Raw genomic sequence first — 16,143 nt, forward strand, 5'->3', positions numbered from 1 at the left:
GTTGAAGGTTGTACGGATGCCTTTAATTATTGACATCCACATTATTTGAACTTTGATGGATAGTTGTTTCTTTGAAAATCATACAAAATGTACTTCGATCAACGCTTTAACACCCATATGAAATTACAAAAAGCACAAATTAATTTTTATGTGAGTATAAAGTAATTATTGTATGGCTAAACTGATTGGACAGACTAAACTGGTAAATGCCTTATCTTTTCCTTTAGATATATAACAAATGATAAAAACTGCTCACAGTTACTTTATTTGATCTATGGCTTACAGTTGTGTCATTGGCAATAGTACTACAACTCCGGTCTATTTCGTATATATCATTTGTTTAGCAGATTTTTTTTTTTTTTTTGGGAGGGAGGGAAATGTGTTTCACCATCTTAGGTTTGATAAGCAGAATACAAATAAGCAATGTATAAACAGATTTGTTTGTCTTTTAAAAAGAAAGAGTTTGGTATGAGGAAACGGACGAATTACTGTGCAATTTAACATGTACAATGAAATAACAAAAAAAAAACATTATTGAACGTAATACTTTCAAAGACGGTGAACAATACATGCATGGTGTCCTTTTGAACTTAAAAGAAAATCAAGGTAAACACTATCTAATTATATTAGAATAGTACTATACACAGAGAAGTTGATAGGCATGGGACATACATTGGTCTGCATACAAAACACTGATACTAGTATCTGCTCACTTAAATTTTCTCTCAATCATTTAGATTAAAGAATCATGAACATTATTAATATTATACTTCTTTGGATCGTAACAGCCTTAAAAGAAGGTAAATTAATTCATTTATTTTATTTATTAGATATAGGAAGATGTGGTGTGAGTGCCAATGAGACAACTCTCCATACAAATAACAATTTAAAAGGTAAACCATTATAGGTTAAAGTACGGCCTTCAACATATTTCCAGTGGATATTCAGTAGATCATTGATGACTGTTTAAGGTTTAGACCATGTACATTTCAACTGATATATGCGATGTCTTCAATAGTTTACAAAACACTTACACTTACACGTTTATCGTCATGTTTGATGATCAAATTAACACAATTTGTCTGTGTTTGTTGATTACGCAATGTTTGGTATTGTCTTTGCATTTTGTACGGTTAAATATATTTGTATTTATTTAAGCGGTTTTTATATGTGACTTACAAACAGGAGCTAGCAGTTTTTGTTTTACGATATATACTATTATAGATTGAAAATTTACAAATGTGTTATGTTCTACATTGGTCCATATCATAAGTTTTGAATTCTTAAAGGAGCACTAGCTATTAGATATGTAAAAGAAAAATTAAGAATGATTTATTTTTGTTTCAATCATTAATAAAAGACTTCAGACATGATCTTCTTTGGAAGAAAGATAAGAAGTTAGCAATATCCTCTTACTCTACATTCCGCTATATAGATGAGGTTCTTTCACTAAATAATTCAAAACTTGGTGACTATGTTGAACGCATCTATCCCATCGAACTTAAGATTAAGGAAACTACAAATACAGTTAAGTCGGCCTCATATCTTAACTTACAACTAGATATTTACAATGATAATCTGTTGAAAACAAATCTTTACGACAAAAGAGATGATTTCAGCTTTCCAATTGTGAACTTTCCATTTCTAAGTAGCAACATTCCAGCAGCACCTGCAAACGGGACATGGTAGATTGTGGTTTGTCATAATGTCGTCTAATCTTTTATTACCAAACGTGACTTATTCCCGATTGTGACTGTTTTGCTGAGTGTAAATTCGCATTACTATAAGACGTGTTACGGTACTTGTCTATCCCAAATTCATGTATTTAGTTTAAATGTTTAATGTTATATTTGTGATTCTCATCGGATTTTGTCAAATGTGTTGACGTCTTTTCTATTATATTTATGTGTTATGGAAAGAAAAATTAATCACCGCCTTCATTTATTAGATTTAATTTTGGTCAACGTAATCTGTACGATAATTTACGTTTCAAGTTGGATTCATAACAAACTGGACATATATATACTATAGTTAATTGCTATTAATAAGTATTGGAATATGCATTGTGTTTAAATGCAATATCAGTATTTAGTTCTATTATAATCATTAATCAATCCTAATTCTATGTTACTTTTGAGATATAGTTTTTCATATGCGACGTCATTTTTCTGCTGTTTCAGAAATTTCATAAATTCAAATGTGACGTATTTTTTGTGCCTTTTCGCCATCGTATGTGACGTCATTTTTTACTGCGTTGAGGCCTGGACTGAGTCGGGTGTGTCTATTCTGTGTTAGTCTTTGCATTATGTATTCGTGTTTGTTTTCTGTAATGAGTTAATACTTCAGTTTCATTATGTATATCTGTTATATTCATTTGATAACATTTACTGTTTGCAATAGCATTAATTGTTCTAAATAATAAGGATGTTCTTATCCGAAGCATAAACACATAGCCGTATTTGACACAACCTTTTTCAACTTTTGATCTTCAGTGCTGTACAACTTTGTACTTTTTTTCACTTTCGATCTTTTATATCTGGGCGTCACTGATGAGTCTTATGTGGACGAGGCGCGTTTTTTGCGTATTGAATTTTAAACCTGATGTTTTTTGTTATCCATTAATCATGTGTTTCTTTGTTTAATACGTTCTCCTATTTATTTGTTTTGTAGTCCTGTAATATTATGTTGTCATGTCAATGTTATATTTAACATACCCTTTAAAGTGCGAGGTTTGGCATGCCACAACACCAGGTTCAACCCACCATTTTTTCCTTTAAAAATGTCCTGTACACAGTCAGGAATATGGCCATTGTTATATTATTGTTCGTTTCTGTGTATGTTACATTTTAACGTTGCGTCGTTTGTTTTCTCTTATTTTTGAGTGTAATTTCACATTGCGATATGACGTGTCATGGTACTTGTCTATCCCAAATTCATGCATTTGGTTTTGATGTTATATTTGTTATTCTCGTGGGATTTTGTCTGATGCTTGGTCCGTTTCTGTGTGTGTTACATTTTAGTATTGTGTCGTTGTTCTCTTATATTTAATGCGTTTTCCTCGGTTTTAGTTAGTTAACCCGATTTTGTTTTTTGTCCATGGATTTATGAGTTTTGAACATTGGTATACTACTGTTACCTTTAATTATATATATCTCCCAATTGATACAATATTCCAGTGCTTGCATTTCTTATCATGATTTTCTGGATAGAGGGTTGCTGCTCAAAGGAAGCTATTAAACCAAGAGTTCCAAATGGGGAAGTTGAAATCAACCCTTCGTAAATTTTACGGACGCCATCACGAGTTGGTGGACCGTTATGGAATAACCGTTACACAAATTATATCGGATATTTCCTTACGTCGTTACTACAGTCCCCTTTCCTTTCATGAATGTGATCTACCGAATTAGACTATCTACTGGATTTGTTATCACATAAGCCACAAGACGGGTGCCACATATGGAGCATGATCTGCTTATCCTTCCGGAGCACCTGAGATCATCCCTAGTTTTTGGTGGGGTTCGTGTTGCTTATTCTTTTATTTTTATATCTTGTGTCATGTGTACTATTGTTTGTCTGTGTGTCTTTTTATTTTATTTTAAGCCATGGCGTTGTCAGTTTATTTTAGATTTATGAGTTTGACTGTCCTTTTGGTATCTTTCATCCCTCTGTTATACCAGTATGATTCAATTTATTCAAATTAAGTAAAACATTCAGAATGATCTATTTACTTGTGAATGAATAATTCGACCTCATTGAATCCGTATTCATGTGAACTAAAATATAACCCCTTAGCTAGAGATGGTTAACTCAATCATTGGTCATGCTAGGTTATTTATAGGGAAGGATGTTAACATTGAAATGGGAAACAAATGTAAGTCATTTCATTGACTGAGTCGATCCACAAAAAATCATTCTTATACAGGTAATAACGATACTTACGACATATTTGTAAGCCAAGGCCGTCACGATTAAATTACACACAAAGTGAAGCTACGCATTAGCGAGCCTATACCCTTCAAATTGTTTATTTCAAGGGTTTTATAACTTGAATAAATATTTTACCGGATTATGAATCAAATACGAGATTTTGAATCAAATCAATGAGCAAGTATTTGACAGGTAGTGCCGCGTTAACCAATACGAAAAGAGTTGTTACAAAATTTAATGTTCTTTTTGGTTTATCTGAAGGATTTTGATGAACTGTAATTATAATAAGGTTTGTAAAGATCTTTTATTTGTCTAGTATTTACATCAAAAATTATATCAATACTTATATTTTTGCAGCTAAAGGTAATAGCAATGAAACGAAATGCAACGTTCAAAACACCATTGTTGATTGTTGCAATTTAGCTTTCACCACAATACCCAGGCACCTACCAGTAATTGCGACTAATCTGAACTTAAGTAGAAACAGCATCAAAATAGTCAAAGGCTTTACCTTTCAGTCTTTGCGATACCTCACCGACCTTAATTTGGAAAGAAATGGTATACAGTTAATCGAGATAAATGCTTTTCATGGGTTAAATCGTCTACGGAGTCTACATCTCAGATCCAATTTTATAAAATTATTTCCCGACGACATGTTCGACAGACTGAATGGTTTGCAAGAGTTGTCAATTGACGGCAATAAACTACAATACTTACAAGATAATAAAATAACAAAAATAGTAGACATGTTAAAAATCATGTCATTGAGGAAATTTTCGTTTGACATATATCCATGTTTCAAATTTCCCAGTGAATGGGGTACGTTAGGTAAGTTGACAGATTAATGAATTTACGCTAGGTCAGCAAAAGTCCTATTCAACAAGGCAATGTTCGCTCATGTTAACGTGATGTCAATAATGTCTCTGTCCATAGATATTGTGCCGTTCATATCGGAATATTTTTTCGAACATTTTCATAAATTAGATTCATTAAAACTTTCGATAGGTAGTGATTTACCTAAAAATCCAATAGACCAAGTATACAAATCTTTTGGAGTTTTCCATGGAAGAAACATGACAAATATTAAAATAAGGATCAGCAGATTTGATAATGGGTTTAATTTAAATCACCGGAGAATGAAGTATTTATGGTCAATTTCTTTGAAACGACTAACTTTGAGTGACTTATATATTAGACACATATCTATATATGCGCTGCAAGTATTTTCTGTTCGAAGTACATGTCTTGAGTACCTGGAAATTTCCGATAATTCTATCATGGACGAAGGAGGTACTTTCATTTCACTTATTCAGAACTTTAAAAATTTGAAAGTTTTTAAATATATAAGTAATTGGCGTCGTTCGAGAAGTAAACGCTCGCCACCATCAAGATTTTATACATTTAAATTCATGTTGCCAAAAACTCTTAAAGAGCTGTATATAGAAGACAACATTGCGACCGATATGACTAATGTTGAAATTATAAACGGTCATATTCTTCGTGTGTTAAGCTTGAGGAACAATGTCATCTGGTCTTGTAAAGGTGGCTTTACAGGAACTATACATGTAGAGTATTTTGATATGTCTGGATGGACATGCAAAAGGCTGTCATTTAAATTATATATGGTTTTCCAAATTTGAAAGCGTTGAAAGCAATTGGGTCACGTCTAGGCCCTGGATTTGTCAACACTGCTGGAGCTGGGTCTTTTTTAAGTAAGAATCTGAGATTGCAAGATATTAATCTTTCGTCCAATATGATAAACAGTATACCAGATGGACTATTTGTGCGGCGGTTTCAGCAGTTATTATCAGTTAACATGTCGTATAACAACCTCACAATATTTCCTAAATTTCATGCAAGCATCAAAACATTAAAAATAATTGATTTGACATTTAACAGTATAACACATCTCAAAAACAAAGACATTAAACAAATTGAAAAGCTCAGAGAAGTTGACATATTCCTGAAAGGAAATCCCTTTCAATGTTCCTGTAAGACATTACAGTTTTTAAAGTTTTTAGGTCAATCCAAACGAGTACCGGATTTCTTAGATCTGACATGTGTAACTGAAAAGGCTTCTAGAAGGTTTATGTCTGAAGTTATTTCCAACCTTAAGACATTTGAGATTTCCTGCAAAATGAAATTCTGGTTGCCGTTTGCCGTGTCTATAACCTCCATCATCATACTTGCCATGATATTAACCGTCGTATTCTTTCGATATAAATATGCTGTTGAGTACTTTGTATTGCGATTTAAAATGAAAATGAGAAATTACAAAGAATTGAGGCAGCAGTATGCTTATGATGCTTTTATATCATACAGTCATGCAGATTCAGAATCTGTTAAAGATTTCTATGATATGGTAAATAGCACGGGCCTAGAACTTTGTCTGGACGCCAAGGACTTTATTGCTGGTAACAGTATAGCAGAAAATGTGATCAATGCAATCGATTCCAGTAGAAAGGTTATATTTATTATAACTCGTAATTTTCTAAAGAGTACTTGGGGTTCGTATGAAATGGAAATGACCCGTATGCATGCTTTTCAGAAGGGAAGAGAAGACATGGTGATTGTTGTTGTAAAGGATGAGATAAAGATAACAGATATGCCGGAAATATTAAAGAGAATGTGGTCTAAAATTACATGTATCCAATGGCCAAACGATGACAACCTGCCATACAATACGGAGGAAATATTTTATGAAAAGATTAAAATGTCTCTGAAAAAGAAGGAAGAAAGTACTTTACTGTTTTCTAGAAATTAAGTTGTATAGAGTGTTTTTCGTCATTTCCTAACAATACTTATATAAAAATTGCGAAACATTTCTTTGGTGAGTAGCAAATTCTGTTTATATAGATGTGATAAAAACAGTAATACAAGAGAGAGCGGAAAGTGGACAAACGCAGGCTTAAACTTGTTTATAGATGTAGTTGTATTCAAAATTCTACTTTGAAGTTTATCACACGGTTTAGATGTTGTCTTACAGTTTACTTGAATGCTCTTTAGCGTCTTTCAATGTTGTATTTATATTAATTGTGCTATAAATCTTGTCTGTTTTTTGAACGGTCAAAATTTTATCATAATTGGTCTCGTGATTGATATCGCAGAAACATGAGTTTTAATATTTGTTTGATTGTCGTTTGTCATTTGTGAATATTAGTATCAGAGATGTATCAAAGCTAACTGAACATATATAGGTAAATATGGATTGATAATTGTCTCATTGACAATCATACCAGATCTTCTTATATCTAAATAAGTACAGCATAATGTAAGGACAAACTAATAATAGCGTATGCTATGCTTAATTGATAAGTGGTTTTAAAGTATGTCATTGGCAGTTCTTGTTTTATCTTCCCGTAATAAATGGAAATGGTATTTAAATGTGCATATTAATATGATTACTTGTTACCTTATGCTTTTTTTAGAGCAACTCATTCGTTATTACAAAATGTTCAGTTTAAGATTGCTTGTAGGATTCTACCATTGTAGACGCTAGAAACTGGAGAACAATGTTCACAATTTTTAGAAATGTAATGTTGTATAAAATTGTTTGTTATCCATTATACGTTGATTAAATATTATGACAGTTTCTAACGTTTCAATGCATAAAAGTAATTTTGTGTGTGTCTAAGTATGTTATTAACACTAATACATGTAAACACATGCTCTGGCTATTCAACTTATATATATACATATGTTAAAATATTGCCCACAAAATAAAGCATGGTTGGTTAGACTTCTGAAATATATGTGTGTAGATGAGATTTAGTTTAACTAGATTTATACATTGCAACAACATTACTTACTGTTTGATGTTAGGTTCAAAAGGCATTATAAAGGTTTTTGGGGTGTTTACGGATGGGGTTTTATGGAACTATTTTAAGTTTGGCATTTAAATGTATTAGTATCGAAGATTGTTACAGTAACGTTGAATCGATGTTCATCACATCAGTTTCTTTGTTCCGGACCATATGAGTATTTGGACAATTTAGTTTTTTTGTTTTTTTGCTCTTTGTTGAAGGCCGTACGGTGACCTATAGTTCTTAATTTCTGTGTCATTTTGGTCTCTTGTGGAGAGTTGTAGCAACATGGCAATAATACCACATCTTCTTTTGTTTTGTAATTAATGAATTTTGTAAAAGATTTAACGACTGGAGAATTTCAGAAAAGGTATCAAAAGTTCACATGAATAATTTTAGCGCTTATCTGTATATTATGAACATTCATTACTATATAAATAAAGTGTATTTACTTTCAATTCAAAGTTTACTAATCGATCCATGGTGGTCATTGATATAGTATACAGACCCTCTATATTTAATAAACTCTGTGATCGCCGTGGATAGTTAACTTGAAAATGATAGCAGATAAAATTCTGAAAATACACTTTATTCGTAGTATATGTATGTTCAAAGTATACAGTTTGTTTATGTGTTACATATTTGTTTTTCGTTCATTTTTTGTACATAAATAAGGCCGCTAGTTTTCTCGTTTGCATTATTTTACATTGTCATTTCGGGGCCTTTTGAAGCTGAGCATGCGGTATGGGCTTTGCTCTTTGTTGAAGGCCGTACGGTGACCTATAGTTGTTAATTTCTGTGTCATTTTGGTCTCTTGTGGAGAGTTGTCGCAACATGGCAATCATACCACATCTTCTTTTTTTTTTGTAATCAATGAATTTTGTTAAAGATTTAACGACTGAAGAATTTCAGAAAATGTATCAAAAGTTCACATGAATAATGTTAGCGCTTATCTGTATATTATGAACATTCATTACTATATAAATAAAGTGTATTTACTTTCAATTCTAAGTTTACTAATCGATCCATGGTGGTCATTGATATAGTATACAGACCCTCTCTATTTAATAAACTCTGTGACCGCCGTGGATAGTTAATTTGAAAATGATAGCAGATACAATTCTGAAAATACACTTTATTCGTAGTATATGTATGTTCAAAGTATACAGAAAAACGCAAACCGGAAGTCTAATCTGACTTAAAATTTCGTCCAATGACGGGACAATATCCGGATGAGTTTTTTCTTGTTTTTCTCCCAAAATAACTCAATCTGAGTAATCATATAAATGGATGACAAATGCAACTATGCACTGTACCTATAGGACACAGAGGCGTGTTGATTAATTTATTGTGGAAAGAAGAGAAGCGACACCCAAAATGAGGTCTTCTCGTTTAATAGTATAGATATTTAACATTGCCATTAAAGTGCGAGGTTTGGCATGCCACAAAACCAGGTTCAGCCCACCATTTTTATCTTTAAAGATATCCTGTACCAAGTCAGGAAAATGTCCATCGTTATATTATAGTTCGTTTCTGTGTGTGTAACATTTTAACGTTGTGTTTCCGTTGTGTCGTTTGTTTTCTCTTAGATTTGAGTGTGAATTCACATTACTATAAGACGTGTCACGGTACTTTTTTATCCCAAAATCATGTATTTGGTTTTGATGTTACAATTGTTATTCTCATCGGATTTTGTTTAATGCTTCGTCCGCTTCTATGTGTGTTACATGTTAATGTTGTGTCGTTGTTCTCCTCTTATATTTAATGCGTTTCCCTCCGTTTGAGTTTGTTACCCAGATTTTGTTTTTTGTCCATAGATTTACGAGTTTTGAACAGCGGTATACTACTGTTGCCTTCATTTATCTATATTTTCATCATTGAAAAACGCTTAAAAATACCGATTTCATGTTTTTAATACACACGATAATGTATATCAAATTACATACCTAGTTTTTACTTTTACCACACATAATATACATATGGAAATTATCTTTTCTATTTCTGGTGAGAATTTTAATCTAAAGTTTAACATTTTAAATAATTGTGACTTTCCTTCTATATGATCAATGTTCTTATCACCTGTGTACACTGTGTGTAAACCACACCGGCAAAAATTGTTCGGACTCGATGGTATTTAACATTCGGCGCGATGACTGAACATTAATAGACAGAAGAATGACTGCACATCCTTATTTTTTTTTTATGATATCGAAGAATATATATACATATACAAATATTTTCTATTGTGAGATGCAATATTTTCTACAACCGTTCTATATTAACAGAGAAATAAGTAAAAATGCACGTCAAAAAGACGAATTGAGTGAACTTTGCCTCGAAATTGTTTAATTTCTCGGTAAATTGTTCACATTGTACGGAAAGAAAGGTACGGGAAGATAGATACTGACACAGAGATTGCAAGACCTGTCATTATGAACATCTCAGTACTTGTATTTCGGAGTATGGAACAAAAGAAATGGGTCATGTCAAAATGGAACTGGCCGATTTTGTCAATGTTTACCACCCAATTATGTTATAGATTTCACAATGCATAACCCGGTTTGGTATAATAAAAAAAATCATAATCGCATTACATTATAATTGATAATTTAACTTCAGCGTTAAAAAGGAGTTTTGTGGGTCGTTGGAAAACAAGTTCTTTCACATGGCAACGGCTTATTATTTATATGATCAGTCCCAGACTAAATAAATAATAAGCAAACACATGAATTACTACTCTTATAGAACACAAATAATTTTAATTTTACTTTGCATTCAAAATTTTTCAAAAGCAGAATAGATAAAAATGAAGGTTATAACGCAAATTGAGGTTAAAGCTCACAAATATGGGTTTTCTATATGAATTATGGAAAATATGTTTAAACTTGAAATTAGATTTTACGGTCTTAAAAATCGAAACACGCAATTGATATGTGATTTCCTCGCACAATAGGATGGGCAACTTTATAATCTAATCATTTTATTTATGTAATCTTTTCTATGATCGTTTAGAATAAATCTTCTTAAGGATAATCCCCTAAGGGTGACTGGGGAATAGAAATATGTTCTCTTGGTCTTCACCCGACCGGCAGTAGAACGCTTGCCGAAGTTGGGCGTCCGTTTAGCTGTGCGCGATGTATTAAGTTCGCAGTCATGTCCAGTCAAAATGGGGACGTTAAATCCGAAGTCTCGTGTAAAGAGAGTGCCACGCTCCTTGCACGTTAAGAACCCTTGCAACAACTCTTTGAGGGTCCGTAGATGGCCTGTTGCAAGGCAAATTTCTGTCCCTATCCAATATATCCTCATTTTCCAGTGGCAGTCCAAATTTCACCGACTATAATCTCAAATGGCCACTTTTATGACAAGACCTAGCTATTGTATTTATTGTGAACTTGTTCTCGTCCTAAATATACATGAAATATTTGCCACTGGACGTTAAACAACAAACAATCAAGCAATCTTAAGGATAAACATTGATAATAAAACAAATGTATATGCATGCATAATCGACATAGAAAATGAATGTGCATAGGAAGACAAGGATTACAACTACCAAGTATGGAACGCCGGAACTGTCTTATAGTGTAATTATTTAATGTGTTTTGTCGCTTTGCCTTTACGTCCTGTCATTGCTTCTTTATGTTATGTTCAGATCCCTTTCTTTCCTGACACGGCATCTCTGTGTTATGTCAAATTAGTAATTTGTTTGGTCAAACAATTGCATGATATGTCATTTCTAAACTTTGTTGTGTAAAATATGCATTACATTATGCTGTAACTACTATATATTCTGTGAATATTTCGAAACTTTATGATCAACCACCTTTACATTCTCTCATATTTTATCTATGTTGTGTCTATTCTTCTTTTACGAAAGTCAGTTAATAATTGCGTCCTGTCTCAAGTGTTATATTATTATGTCAAATGTTCTAAACGTTTTGTTTTGATACACCTTTGTTCTATGTAAATCTCATGATTTTATAGTCTTTTGGCGTTATGTTGTGTTTATACATATGTATCTCCAGTGAAAAACACAACACATCATGGTATAGGTCCTATGCGTTTTGCCGAACAATTGATACTCTCTGTGAGCATTCATTACGTCATGTGCAAATGCCTTTTACATTGTGTGCAAACAACTAATACGTTTTGTGCAAACCTCGTTTACCTAATGTGCAAACATCGTTCACCCTATATGTGCAAACATCGTTTACCTTATGTGCAAACACCTATTACGTTATGAGCAAATACCTATTAAGTTATGTATAAAAACTACATCATTATGTGCAAACACTTTTACGTTATGTGCAAATACCGCATAAATTATGTGCAAACACCATGTAAGTTATGTGCAAATGCCTATTACATTATGTTCAAACATATATTACGTTATGTGCAAACACCTATTACGTTATGTCCAAACACCTATTACGTTATGTGCAAACACCTATTACGTTCTGGTAAACGTTTTTTTGACACAGATTAAAACAAAACGCATCAATGATATGCATTTTGAAAATGAAGAAAATTAAAAGTTTGACCTTTCTAACAAACTGTGGATTTTTATAATTATATTGATTGGTGTAAAAATGCTATATACATACAATGTATCTAGTTTTATGGGAAATTATTTTGCTCTACTTTAAGAGTGTGCGTTATGCATCCATGCTTTGAAAATTTGTTCACTTTACTTGTTGAAAATTTTAACAAATATACAGACACGACTTTGGTTTCCAAGAGGTGCAACCGAAAGGAACAATACGATATAAAAAGGAAGATGTGGTACGAATGCCGATGTGACAACTCTTCACAAGAGACCAGGATTCTTTGTTATTACCCTCCCAGTAGAGTTTTCATTTAGCGAGAAACGTGTACTAGATTAATGCTACAAATGTAATGACGTCTCCCACGATGCATGTAGCAGCTAAGGAATCCTACAAAATGTTTAAGATTTTATTTTCGTTCATTTCCTTTAACAGTTGTGAATATTATTCTGAATAACCTTCCTAAGACTTATTATTTCCTCCGTCCCTGACAAGCCGTGTTGAGACGGGTGGGTGTCCTGAAAAGGGTGGTCAGGTGACCTGCCCCTCTTATCTGACAATTTTTTTTTTAAAAACTAACAGGGATGTTGGAAAAATTCGATCCGATTTTTGATCAGACAGGTAGAAGGGTGTAACAAAAGGATGCATTTTCTCTAAAAAAAAAACTATTTTTTTCATATTAAAAACTGCCTTATCCTGTAATCCACAAAAATGACGCATACACATATTTCTTTTGAATGAAAGGGTTATCAGCCTTGTTTTACCTGCACTGGCCATACTCGAAATTAAATCCCGCAACTTGAAACTCCAGATAATGACTTTCATTTATCCGTATTTGGTCCGGTAACTTTTCGAACCGTGTCATCTAGAACGATACAAAAAAATACATATTTTAGTAAATTGTTATTGTTTTCTTCTATTTTTTTTTATAAGTGATGTGCATATCGTTTCTTTTGTTGTCTATAAGAATGAATAAATAATTTCGTTGCTAAAATGGTCATCATAACATAATTTTCCCTTTGAATTTCAGAAAAAAAAATGACTATCTATAACAAATATGTGGTATGAATGCCAATGAGACAATTCTCCACGAGAGAGGATTTGCTGCACATCATTATTTTGAGAAATCTTATTTTAAAAAAATATAAAATTTCATACAAATATATTCTATTGGATCTAAATGTTATCATTCTAAAATATGTTTTGACAGTTGCCGTTAAATATTGCGATTTTTAGATATATCGGTCCCCCTTTACTCGGCTACTGTTAAAGCGAGACGTTATTATTTTTTATTAATAGCTAGCGAGGCATGAAGTTCATATGATTCAATCCAAATAATCCTCAATGTGCGGAAACAATCTTGAATTGATGCAATCTTGTTCGCCTTGAAATCGACGTAACATATTTAGTCAAAATTCTTTTAAAAAATCACCTATATATATAACGAAAAGAAAACTGTGACAGACTTTAACACGAAAGGGAAGGCTTAAATTCGTCTGTAATTTTCCTGCTACTGATTATAAGTTAAAAAATTTCACTTGTCATGTTTTTGTATTGTTGGAATTTCGGAACCCTCTTGTTCATCCGTTTCAAGCACCATGAAACAATTGCCAGCTAACTCCCAGTTTTAGAAATCTTTAAATGTGCAGTATGTCATTGATACGATTTGAGTTCTCAAAATGAATCAAGATAAAATAAGGATAATAAGACATTTGTAAAGAAATATAAAACCCTTGTTATGTTTTATTACTTTTTGAGAACATCTTTATGTTAAAGATATGAATCAAAGTACTGAAGTACTGAACATTGGATGACCGCAAGTTCTTGTGGACAGTCACAAGCACTTGTCTCAGAAAACCAAATCACATCTCTTTACCTGAAAGTGACGTTAAAGTACAGATATATATCTTTTCTGTTCGTGGATGATAAATTCAACCTCATCGTAGAAGTGATACAAATCAGTAAACTTTTTATTTTGTTATACATTATTTTAATATTTTTAAATTACAGTTACATGTATATATAATTTTCATCCATTTGTATATCATTCTATTGCACTATATTAATTATAGTGTTGTGCAGGTGCATGGTCGACACTCTTCTGTAATAATTCGATTTTTCTAATAGATTGAATTTGAGTGGGCATTCATATTTTCCAGCAAAACATTCAATGTCCCACGCAGATAGAGGGAGCAAAAACAGATAACTCTGCATGGGAGATTGCAAACGTTCTTGAGGTATCCTTTCGCATGCGGTAACACTTTTTCTGTAAATGTGTATAAATATTAAAGATTTTTACTTTATTTATGTTTCTAACGAGTTTAACGACATTTTCATATTATTAATTTATGTTCAAAAAAATATATTTTTAGGAGTATCCATTTGAAATGAATTAACAAGTGATAAGGAATGTAATTTTGCACTCGATAATGTCCGCATATTTTTTATTATCATGTTTATAGATCGGTTACAATCTCAAAACGAAGGTTACGTAATGGAAATTTAGGCGACAGCAATACACATGAATGCCCACACGGTCATCCGATGTAAAATGAATAGAGAAGTTGTTCATTGAGATATCATTAGATAAACAAACACACAGACCTATTTTTTTTCTTTTTGCTTTCTCATTCAATGGCCTGTGGCGGAACCAGAATTTTTGAAAATGATGGAGCTGCGTTTTTGGTTATATAAGCAGTTTGATTCATAGGGGGCTCGGGACTCAATTTTGCCAAACTCCCTGCTAATTCAAAAAAAAAAATACAAGATAAGAGGTTGCGAGAAAATATCTTCGTCCTCGGTCAATATAATCTGAATAGACGCATATATAATGTGTTGACCTTGTCAAAAGTCTATAATTCATCAATGTAATTCGGCGCCTTCCAAAATCATATGTTATGATTATGTATGCAAGATATGGCGACCTATGAAATGACCCGCTTGGTGTAGATGAAAGAGACCATTACATAAATAAGGCCGTTAGTGCTCTCGTTTGAATTGTTTTACATAATCTTTTCGGGGCCTTTTATTGTTGACTATGCGGTATGGGCTTTGTTCATTGTTATAGGCCGTACGGTATCCTAAAGTTGTCAATTTCTGTGTCATTTTGGTCTCTTGTGGAGAGGTGTCTCATTGGCAATCATACCACGTCTTCTCTTTTTTATATCAACTTATTTTCCGTTCACATTTTCCGTAAAGAAATAAGGTTGCATTTTGTTTTTTACATGTAGCTTTATTTTTTGCTTCGAATAACAGGGCAGAGCTTTTATTTCAGTCGATATACACGCCATCTTGAAATAATTATTTGTCACATATAAATTCTGTTTGGTTGCTTTATGATGTGGCTGATATTCAGCAACAACTATTGGCTTAAATGAGATAAATAATTACAGACTGTTCTCTTCTGAGGATATTAAGCCATCAAATGACGGAAAATTAACTATGTGTATTACATTTCAGATCAAATGTTATTAATTCATGGTCGTTTTATTATGCATATATTACACACTGAAATTGAAAATATCAATCATTGATACGTCTGTATTTGCATTGCTAATCTGCAATATGCACGATTTGTTTGCTAAAAAATGTTCCTGTACAATGTTTTCAAAAATGCATTAAATATATTTTATGACTTTCGTCAATCTAGGCACACCTCCAGAGAGACACACCTCGAGAATCGTGTCTATATATTTGTGAATATTTTAATTTTCAACAAGTAAAGTGAACAAAATATAAAAAGAATGGATGTTTAACGCACACTCTTTAAGTAGAACAAAAAACTAAATATGTATATAACATTTTTATATCAATCAATATATAAAATACTACATTTCCAAGACTAAATCAACAACCTGATGCACACATAT

The 16,143-nt window shown here is 32.4% G+C and overlaps 2 protein-coding genes across 5 annotated transcripts in view; both read left to right on the forward strand.

Moving 5' to 3' along the window:
* The window catches only part of LOC139493400 (toll-like receptor 4), a 111,215-nt gene that overhangs the window by 24,617 nt on the left and 70,455 nt on the right, over positions 1 to 16,143 (forward strand). The window lies entirely within an intron of this gene.
* Positions 530 to 7,677, forward strand: LOC139493401 (toll-like receptor 4). Its single transcript, XM_071281779.1, has 2 exons — positions 530 to 800; positions 4,285 to 7,677. Exon 2 carries the CDS (start codon positions 5,681 to 5,683, stop codon positions 6,689 to 6,691), a length of 1,011 nt encoding a protein of 336 aa, XP_071137880.1. The 5' UTR covers positions 530 to 800; positions 4,285 to 5,680; the 3' UTR covers positions 6,692 to 7,677.

This window comes from Mytilus edulis, chromosome 10 (assembly GCF_963676685.1).
Source record: "Mytilus edulis chromosome 10, xbMytEdul2.2, whole genome shotgun sequence".
NCBI classification, from domain to species: Eukaryota; Metazoa; Mollusca; class Bivalvia; order Mytilida; family Mytilidae; genus Mytilus; species Mytilus edulis.

Coding starts and splice junctions, on each gene's coding strand:
- LOC139493401 (XM_071281779.1), top strand. CDS start 5,681: ATGATAAACAGTATACCAGATGGACTATTTGTGCGGCGGTTTCAGCAG.